This window comes from Ursus americanus, chromosome 12 (assembly GCF_024610735.1).
Source record: "Ursus americanus isolate L20-20 chromosome 12, mUrsAme1.1.p, whole genome shotgun sequence".
Taxonomy (NCBI): domain Eukaryota; kingdom Metazoa; phylum Chordata; class Mammalia; order Carnivora; family Ursidae; genus Ursus; species Ursus americanus.
Genome location: NC_142138.1, coordinates 60,467,784 through 60,478,840, shown reverse-complemented (window position 1 = coordinate 60,478,840; position 11,057 = coordinate 60,467,784). Strand labels below are relative to the sequence as shown.

At 39.0% G+C, this 11,057-nt stretch overlaps 1 protein-coding gene across 1 annotated transcript in view; it reads right to left on the bottom strand.

The window, feature by feature from the left end:
- Positions 1-236: 236 nt before the first annotated feature.
- CAPZA1 (capping actin protein of muscle Z-line subunit alpha 1) overlaps positions 237-11,057 on the bottom strand; it is a 47,023-nt gene continuing 36,202 nt past the window's right edge. The window contains exons 7-10 of the mRNA XM_045801498.2: positions 10,796-10,874; positions 4,871-4,942; positions 2,243-2,305; positions 237-1,854 (exon numbers count right to left, since the gene is read on the bottom strand). Of these exons, the coding sequence (XP_045657454.1) occupies positions 1,714-1,854; positions 2,243-2,305; positions 4,871-4,942; positions 10,796-10,874 (355 nt within the window). The 3' untranslated portion in view covers positions 237-1,713. The remainder of the gene's footprint in view (positions 1,855-2,242; positions 2,306-4,870; positions 4,943-10,795; positions 10,875-11,057) is intronic.

Here is an 11,057-nt window from a genome sequence, read left to right as displayed (position 1 = left end):
ATCTGTAGCCTCTGGGCGAAGAGCAGTACTATCCAGAGAGACAATGCTCAAACTTAAAAAAAAAAGAAAAAAGAGAGCTGTTCTTTCCAAGTCTTTGGATAATCGCTGAATATGAAATAGGTAGGAACCAATTTCAAAAACCCTGAACATTCTCCTCAAATAAGACCAAACACAGTTCTATCTTACATTGAGAATAAAAACTGAAGAGATGGATTGAAAAGGAGAGACTCAGACAATTTAAGAACAAAACAGGTATATTTCTATTGGACTACCTGATACAGAGGATAGTGTGATATGAATGGATAGTATGAATGACACATAATACAAATATATTTTATTTGAAATAAACAAAAATGCTTACACAGCTCAACAGGTCACTTGGAAACAAACTTGCCTGACTGTATTACTGAGCAAAAACGAAGCTGAAGCACAAACACCCTTCTTTTTTGACATTTATTTGGAGATAGGTAGGAAGACACTACTTGGTTTTTTAAAAACTGACCTTCCCTTAAGGCCTGGTCATAGAAGTGTAAACAATGTAAATGACTCCACCATTACCAGCTGTCATATCATATCTATGTCACCTGTGTATTCTGAGATCACACATACACCTGCCAATATACCTGGGAAGGGTTGCTGTATCACAGTTACATCTGAATTCTTGGCAGGCAGGACTGAGGAAGAGTAATTTGGAACAAGTTTTACATCCTATTTAGAACAAATCACTAGTATTCCCTTAAATAACAGGTTACAATAGAAAGATACTGCCTGGAACGTATCCTTTTCACTTTGGTTCATTTTTAGTTTTTGTGATTTACATAGTTGTTTGATTCATCTGCTTATAGTACAATCCTGCCACAAAGTATTAAAGCACAAGATACCTATGATTCCTTCAACATCTGCATTTTTCAAGTTTTATACTCTACTACATCCCTAGTATGTCAGCAGTTCTTGAATTATAAAAAATAATAATAAATGGGTAAAACCCTGCTAAAAATGCAGATGTCTGTAACTACAATGGTACTAGATGGGAAGGAGACAATGAGGGAAGAGAAAAAAGCAAACACGTTCATGTGCAGGGAATGTGGTTCAAGTCTTTGGATTTAAAAACAACTTCCCCAGAGAAGCTGGCTATAATGGAATTTCCAGAAAACTTCCTTTGCCCCCACAAAAGGACCTGAAAAGCCCAATCCAAACTTTTGAAAACTACAGTTATGAGATGCTATAAATGATCAAAGCAGTCGGAGGGAGAAGGATGAATGTGTCTTCCATTCAGCTAGTTTGTAGCGTAGCCTCTTTAGCTGTTGGTGGATCAGTAAAAACCACTGAAGTACCAGAAGTGCTTTGAAGGACAGGGTGGAAAAGTACTGAGCATATTACCTGTCTCTATCAGTAACAGGGCTTCATGGCGAGGAAAATTTTCTAAACAGTAAAATGACTCCAGGATCGATTTCTCTTTCTCTCCATCATTAAATGTGGCAGAATTAAAAAAAAAAAATTTACAAGTAGATATAGTGAAAACAGAAAATTACAAGGCAGAGAACACAAAGAATCAGGACGATGCTATAGGTTCAACAGTATTCCATAAGGCTAGAAAACCTAACTCTGAAAGCCCTAGCAAAATATCACTCTTGTTTATAAATCACTTATTTATCATACGACCGCATGTTGAATCCTTTCTTTCCATGTACTGAAGAATCCTACACTCAGCCTTTAAGCATTCTGCATTTCTTTGCCAATCTTGTAGCTGAGTATCTTGTTCCAGTCGATTTTGGTGCGGGTAACCGGAAGCTGCCGGCGCAAGGCCTTGAATGTGGTGTCTGACATTGTTTGATAGTTTTCACTAATTGCTGTCTGCAATAGATAATTGAAGATAAGTTGTTTGAACAGAAACGGATGGTTGTGATTAGGAAAGTAACTTTGTAGTCAAAGGACATGCTTGAGTCTTCTAAGAAGGACAGACAGGATGTAATATTCCTAGTAAGCTCCTTTCCCATCTCTGAAGTGAGTTAAGAAGCCCACTTACATTATTTCTAAAACTAGGGCTATAATCCCTTCCAACGTTGAAACCTTGACTGTGAGCACAATGCCAGGTTGCAAGGTCTGCAGTCTCCACACTTACTAACACCGAACAACACCGACAATTTATGTTAAAGGGACAAAGGGAATTCTAACAAAATGTGTTAGCAGCAAAATAATAAGGTACTAAAGATCTAGAAAAATTAGTTCCAAATCTTCTTACCTGATATTCATTTTCTGCATGCTCTATGATTTTAATAAACTCCTTGGCAGTTTGGACTTCATTCTAATGGAGAAAGAAGGGAAATAGGAATTTTTTTAAAAACTATAAGCAGTCAATAAAAAGATACTGAAAAGACCATCTTAAAGAAATCTTAAGATTTGTAGAACAATTTATAGTTTGTCAAGTGCTCCCATGCACATTACCCTCTTTGATTCTCACAACAACCCTGTGAAGTAGATCTGTTATTAGCATCACCTCCATTTTGCAGATGAGAAAACAGAATCCTTGTAAGTTCCTAGACCAAAATTATACCTCTTTTAAAAGATAAAGGCAGGGTCTGAATCCAATTCTTCACCAAAAGACCCCATGCTCTTTCCAATCTACCACAGTATGCCCAAATGACATCACCACGATGTCTTGAAATTTTTATCCCTTAAAAATATCTCTGGTTTAAGATGATACAGACAACGCCCTCACCAGTATCAGCCATATATGTTAAACTCATATACTCCTCTGTTTGCTACTTATGATGTCCAACCAACCAACCAACCAACCAACCACATTTTGCTTTACATGATTCAGGTACAATATTAACGTATTCTTTTCACTTCGGTTCATTTTTCATTCTCTCTCTTCCTTTCATCATTAAGTAGAATAGAATTAAAGGTAAAAGGTAAGATTTTCTGCCTAGAGGAGCAGTCCCCAGATTCTTTTAAATAGTCAAAACCATCTTTTGTTTTCATAATAACACTCAGACAAGTCATTTGCTTTTCCACTCCCCTTCTCAAGTATGCATAATGCAGGTCCCAGAAGCTACATGATGTGTGATGGCTTCATCACTCTGATGGCTAATGGAATGTGTGGGCACATATGAGAATCCAGTTGTCTCTTATTAAGTCAGACACTATACAATTCATAAAAATGTAAATTAATGCCATTCTTTGCACTATTTTTTGGGGGGGGATTTAGAAAATATAGTTGTTTTTCATGAAAATGTAATTTAGGTTAACAAGTAATGGGCTTCTTACTGTAATTTTTAAAAAAGATTTTATTTATTTGTCAGAGAGAGAGAGAGAGCGCACTCGCGTGCACAAGCAGGGGTAGCGGCAGGCAGAGGGAGAAGCAGATTCCCCGCTGAGCAAGGAGCCCAATGTGGGACTCAATTCCAGGACCTTGGGATCATGACCTGAGCTGAAGGCAGACGCTTAACCAACTGAGCCACCCAGGTGTCCCTGTTATTGTATTTTTAAATTAATAAATATTTAACATTTCTCTGTTTTAATTTCTAATAAGGTATATATTCAGATATACATAAACAAAAGCTATTTGGTTTTGTTTGTTTTTCTTTTTAATTTCTGAATTATTTTTTATTTATGTTTTAAAGATTTATTTTAGAGAGAGCGAGAGAGTGCCTGGTAGGGGGAGAGGGGCAGAGGGAATGAATCTTAAGCAGCTCTCCACTGAGCAGAGAGCCCAATGCGGGGCTTGATCCCACAACCCTGAGATCACGACCTGAGCTGAAATCAAAAGTTGGATGCTTAACCAACTGAGCCACCCAGGTATTGCTTTTACTTTTTTAAATTTTTATTTATTTAGTTATTTATTTAAAGATTTTATTTATTTATTTGGCAAGAGAGAGAGACAGTGCACAAGCAGGGGGAGGAGCAGCCAGAGGGAGAGGGAGAAGCAGGCTCCCCGCAGAGTAGGTAGGGAGCCTGATGCAGGGCTTGATCCCAGGACCCTGGGATCATGACCTGAGCTGAAGTCAGACACTTAACTGACTGAGGCACCCAGGTGCCTCTAACTTTTTTTAAGATTTTTTTTTTTAATGTAAGCTCTACACTCAATGTGGCACTCGAACTCACAACCCTGAGATCAACAGTCACATGCTTCACTGACCGAACCAGCCAGGCTCCCCAAACTAAAGCTATTTGAAGGTGCTCAATAACTTCTAGGATATAAAGAAGTACTGAGAATGCAAAAAAATTTATGTCCCCTCTTTCCAGGTATAGAACACAATACTTTTTAACTGAATATTCCTAAAAATGTTCAGCTTCTCTAGTGATATGAATATAGCCCTATAGGATTTGTTGGCAAACTTTCCTTCTTCCTGGTTTTTATTGATTGAAGATACTGCTGTCCTTGAGAAAATCTCACAATTGAGATTTTATTTATTTATCTGACAGTGAGAGAGAGAGAGAGAGACAGCGAGAGAGGGAATGCAAGCAGGGGCAGAGGGAAAGGGAGAAGCAACTTCCTGCTGAGCAGGGAGCCCAATGCAGGGCTCGATCCCAGGACCCTGGGATGATGACCTGAGCCGCCATCCAGGCGCCTCGAAAATCTCACAACTGAGAAAGAGGGAAAGAAGTTTGGATTCTCTAAAGCCATTACCAGTATTTGAAATTATATCATGTTATGTTACATTATATTACATAATTACTTATTACATTTAGTCAAAGACTATGAACTAATATAGAGGGTTGACCACATACTTTTAGAAGCTGCCAAAATCAAAGCACTGAAAACAAACTGAATTTCTAGTGGCAGAATCAGTACTCAGGATCAAAATCAATTTTTTAAAGAAAGATAAGGCACAAGTGAGACAGATATTAAACATTCCACACTCACCGAAACAGTTACTGAATCCTGTACATCTTTATGACTAACCAACTGAACATTGCCATCTTCATAATAGTGAACCTGTGTGAGACAATGGTTGAGCAAGTTTATGTGTAGTTCGTATAGAAACCCATTGCTAAGGTACAAATCCATGCCTTAAACCATGCCCAATCTTTTTTTTTTAAAGCCATCCCCAATCTTTACCAACTCAAAACAAAATACTAATATGACCAACTCTAACTTACAATGTTGGTTAAAATTCACAGAACACTTTAAATTTTTAAGAATTCTTGCTTTTCTTAGCAGGGGAAAGTGAATATTAATTAAGTTCAACAAATATTTATTATGTGCTTATTGCACTCCAGGCACTGTGCTAGTATTGTGAATACAAAGACCTTAAATAAGATTCCACTCTTAAAGGATTAATTAAAATCTAACATTAGTTTTTCTCCGTGAAATCCAAGGAATTTTAATGGATCCTAATCCCTTACAAATCTCTCCACATATACAGTCATCAATATCGGTAAGTAGATCTGACCAAGTGCAGGAAAAACTTAGCTGACATTTAAAGACAAATTGAAAAAACAAATATGCTACTGGTAAATTAGATTACAAAAAAGCAAGACAAAAGCAGTTCTGAGGATGTATGGTAAAGTGGGGTGCTACAATTATGAGCCCAATTAGCAAGAAGGAGGCATACACAAGAGACAGACTAACCAACAACATATCAGGAAGTTTTGGCAACTTACAAGATAGGTTCAGTCACCTTAACATGGCTACAAACTGGTCATATAAAATAGGATGAGAGTATCCTTTTGTTATGTGCATTTGAACAGGGTCTTGCAAATAGGAGTTGTCACCTAAATGGACAAGTAGAGAAGGACATCTAGCAAGGGGATAAAAAAAGTACAAGAGAATGGTTTAGTTTAGGGAAGAATAAAGAACTCACTACAGATGAGTATGTGTGGAGGGGAGTGTGGCAGGAGAGAGTGCTCTGATGCAAGCTAGAGACAGACTGAAAAGCAAACTGCCTTATTAAACCATGTTAAGAATCCAGCCTTTATCCTATTAAAGGTGATGGAACTCAGGGAAGGGGAATGTTTTAGAAAAATTACACTTGTGTTATGAAGAAAATCAAGTGGAGGGAGCTGAAACTGGGGCATAATGCTAGAATAGTAGTCTAGGTACTGCCTGTTTCCTTCATCTAGTCCAGGCTACCAGGACACATTTAGACAAAAAGGAATGTTTGTAGAGATAAAGCAGAAAAAAATAACTATACCTGCACTACCACAGCTATTATTTGAATCCTTACTATATGTTTAACACTATGCAAAACATTTTAGTTACCACTTATATCATCTCACTCAATCTTTACCAAAACTCTGAAAGAGGGACCATTGTTATTCCTATTTACTTATTTTTCAAGGTTTTATTTATTTGACGGCACAAGTGGGGGGGGGTGGCAGGCATAGGGAAAGGGAGAAGCAGGCTCCTCACTGAGCAAGGAGACTGATGCTGCCAGGCTTGATCCCAGGATCATGGGATCATGACTTGAGCCGAAGGCAGATGCTAGAGAAGCTAGAACATGAATTAGGTCAAACTCCAGAACTAAAACCATATCCAACATGCATAACACCTCCCACTGTTAAGTTTTGTCAAAAAAATAGAAATTCCCTGATCCAGGTAGAAGTAATGTGTCTCATTAGGGACTTAACTATTCTAAGATATCATTAGAAGGGGATTAAAACAGCCAAGCCTTCATCTAGGCAGAAACTACAATCCTATTAGCAACAAAAGGACTTCCCTGGGCAATATGAATCTACTACAGAGCCTTGTTTAAGGGGACAAAAACAGCTGGCTCTATCCAGATGGGCAAGAAAACTAGACTTTCCAAATACCCTCGCCAAACATTTAAATTTCATCTTTTGGCTTTCTAAAGGAGTTTAAAGAAAAAAAGACAATTTAAGAATACACTGGAAAAGCAGGGAGTTGATAAATGCCTGTAATACTTACATGCGAGAATCAGAACAGAAAAGATCTGGGCAAAAAAGACTGGGCTAAGTAATGATGACATATAAAGGTTAAAATTCCAACAGACAAGTGAGATAGGAGAAGCTGAATGGACTCCATTCTAGAAAGGCCCTATTTTCTGCTGTTTCTCTGCTAAGTCCTATTTACTCATGTTCTCATACTTTGCATCTGAGTAAACCAAAGAAGCTATGTTCCCATTCCAAGGGGACACAAGAAAGTTAATCATTTTCTAAGTTTCATCCCAGGCCCCCAAACACCTGATAACATCTAAGAAGAACCCGATCCCAAGCATGTTCTGGGAAGTTAGCTTCGAACAAACCTTGGTTGACGCTGGCATTAACATACCCTACCTTTGGTGATTTATGGAATACACTTATTGTTTACCTGGCACTCACCTTTGATTGGAACCTACTCTGAACTCCTGAAGGATCTGCACCCTGGATCCCTTTCCAATATAAATCCCTAACCCCAAGTGATGGGGAGACTCACTTCCTTTTCTGAGTCTCCCAAACACTCCATCTGCTATATTCTATCACTTACACTATTCAATAAACTCTGCTCTCACTTCCTCCTGGCTTGAGTTTCATTTCTATCCTAAGCAAAGCCAAGGACCCTCCTGGCTGGTTCTGTGGGGCCCCCCTGGGTCCTCAGATCTGGCCTGCCTACATTACAAGGACAAGATGTTCAAAATACAGGTGGGTCACACCCTGACACTAGTTTTGTTTGATCATTTTTTTAACTAAGAAACTCCAAGTCCAGAGGCTGAAAAAAACACTAGAAAGAGGAGTGAGTACAAATAGGATGAGGGATATTTAAAAAAACGGAGCTCTGTCCAGAGAAGAAACGAAGACTTACATATTTGAGACAGGTGTCTCAGAACCCATCTGAAAGAAGGAATTATGCAGGGCACACCTTTTTCTGTCCAACTGGTTTGAACTTCTATCATGTGTCTTAAGAACTAGGACATGCATAGGAATATAGCATAAGGCCACTAAGTCTTGCTGTTTATAAACCCGGCTGAAAATTCTAAAAACATTGATTTCATTATCTAATACACCAATGATAAATTAAGCTTAAACTCTGAGGGTTTTTTTTTTTTTAATTTAAAAAAAATTTTTAAAGACTTTATTTTTAAGTAATCTTTATCCAGCATGGTGCTTGAACTTAAAATTCTGAGATCAAGAACCAGCCAGGTGCCCCAACTCTGTTGTAAAACAAAACTTTTTTTTTTTTGGACTGGGAAGGGAACAAACCATTTTACGGAGGTGCTTAGGGGGAGGAGTCCAAAGGTTGGGAGGACAATGACATCAGATATCCTCAAAGGGATCCTTGGCCAGGATCTCCCCAGCTTTAAGGTTGCCAAAAGCAATAAAACCTTTCTAGGTCTCATCTGCTAATAAAAATTTCAACATGACTATCATCAACATAAATCCTCAGAAACTGTTGACTTCCCAGAATGACCCTTTTGTCTATAGAATAACCAAAGAGCTAAATATCTTAGTGACTTTTCCAAGTAATTCTCACTCTGATTTTTTTTTTTTAAAGATTTTATTCATTTATGTGACAGAGAGACAGCCAGCCAGAGACGGAACACAGCAGGGGAGTGGGAGAGGAAGAAGCAGGCTCCCAGCGGAGGAGCCCGATGTGGGACTCGATCCCGGAACGCCGGGATCACGCCCTGAGCCGAAGGCAGACGCTTAACGACTGCGCTACCCAGGCGCCCCCTCACTCTGATTTTTAAGATATGTGTATCAAGCAAGCTTTTCCCCAAGGTGTGATCAGCCAATCTGGTTAGATGGTGTAAATGAGGTCTGGGTACTGGCCCCTGTTTTAAGTCTTATCAGAAACTATCACCCTTTATGATATGTACTCTTAATTTATAGGTTTGCATTGACAAAGCTGAAACACAAGCAACTATTTCCTTCTATAAGAAAATTAAGTCACATAAATTTATAGTAAGCTGCTAGGTTAATGTTAATGTCATAGTTACAGGAGATCTAAAGCATTAGGCTACTCATATATGCGTTAAACAGAAATAGAATAATACATATGTTGTCTTGGTTGGGCTCCCCTAGAAGCATACCCCAAGACAAAGATTTAAGAGGAAGTAGTTTATTTGGGAGGTAATCTAAAGAAGGACTAGTAAGGACTGAGGTATTGAGACACAGAAGGGAAGGAAGTATTACACGTGCATTAATGAACAGGTTATAGCTATGGGCCCTGGACTCTGGAAATCCAGACTAAGTAGAACAAGCTTCAGAGTGGTCCCACCTGACGGGTGAGGAAGCTGGCATATTTATTTATCTACCAACTCTTGTATGGCACTACGGGCTGCTCCAGAGCCATGAACTTAACATTTCCAGCTTGCCTCATCTGAGTGGGGCATGCTCCTGTGACTAGGAAAAGTTCCCAGGAAGAAAGCTGCTGGTACTTGTAGCAGTGGGCTATCCTGAAAAGAGTGGTACAGATGATATTTACCACATATGCTCTGATTAAATTATACCATTTAAAAAGGCAACTCTTGCTAATTGTTATTTTAAAAAAAGACTTAACACAATACAATAGAGGTACGATTAGGTACTGATTTTCTCAGTACCGGTAACTTTTTTTTTTTTTTTAAAGATTTTATTTATTTATTTGACAGAGAGACAGCCAGAGAGAGAGGGATCACAAGCAGGGGGAGTGGGAGAGGAAGAAGCAGGGTCCCAGCAGAGGAGCATGATACAGGGCTCAATCCCATAATGCCGGGATCATGCCCTGAGCCGAAGGCAGACGCTTAACCACTGAGCCACCCAGGCGCCCCTCAGTTATCAGTAACTTTTAATCTGACCTGAGAGTTAGCTGGGCTTTAGAATTAAATCACCCTAATTTGAAAGTCAGATCTCTGCTAGGATATCAGAAGACCCAGGTAGGCATCCAATGAATTAACAAGCTGCCTATCTGTTCTGAAACAAGCATTAGAAATCTCCTCTGCTTGGTTACTTATATTCCACACATGATGACACTTGGCAATTCTCTCTAGTTCCTCTGTGTTATTTACTTGATTTTAAAACCTTCTGTTATTACTGTAAAAACAAAACAACAATCCCCCTCACGTTGCTTTTTTCAGAGCTCAGAGTTAAGAGTTAAGTTTTATGTCTCCGTATACACTTAAATGAGGTAATATATATAAGAGACCCTAAGTAAGTTACAGCAGCTGCTACTCAGTCACTTAATAATTGTTTTCTTCTTTCTTAGAACTGCTATTTTTTTTCTTTTTTTAAAAGATTTTATTTATTTATTTGACCGAAAGAGAGACAGCCAGCGAGAGAGGGAACACAGGCAGGGGGAGTGGGAGAGGAAGAAGCAGGCTCCCAGCAGAGGAGCCTGATGCGGGGCTCGATCCCAGGACCCCGGGATCACGCCCTGAGCCGAAGGCAGACACTTAACGACTGAGCCACCCAGGCGCCCCTAGAACTGCTATTTTTAAAAATTATTATTATTATTAAATTTTTTTAAGTAGGCACCACACCCAGTGTGAAGCCCAGCACAGAACTTGAACTCGGGACCCTGAGATCAAGACCTGAGCTGAGATCAGGAGTTGGATGCTTAACTGACTGAACCACCCAGGTGCCAATAGAACTGCTATTTGATAATTCCTGGAAAAACCTTAGGTTATCTTTGGAAGAGAAAAATAATAAGCAAGCAGCACATACCACATGACTATCCTTTATCAATCCAGAATAGCTCTTTTTAACTACTTCCCCACAAAGGACGCTCCTATTTCTATTTACTACCATCCATCTCCCTGTGCATCTATCTACATATAGTTGTTCCTTACCTCAAATACAACAAATACCAACTTCCATGTTTGTTTTCAAGGTGTGACATTTTAACATGGCTGATTAACATGTGGGGTCTCACCTGAATCTTAAGTACTCCAACCACCTGTGCTGTAGGTGGTGTGATGGTGAACTTCCACTCTGACCTCCAACGACCATTCCTATTAAAACACACACAAGACTGCAGAGTTAGCAAAAAACCCCAGAAACAGGTGATTTGCCACTGAGGCAGAGAATTTGGGGAAGAGGGGGGAAAAGTCATTTCCAGTTTGACATATCTAAGCCTCTGTCTACTCAAATATAAATCTGTATCCAAGTGCCTAAACATAAGCCTTTTCTAAGTT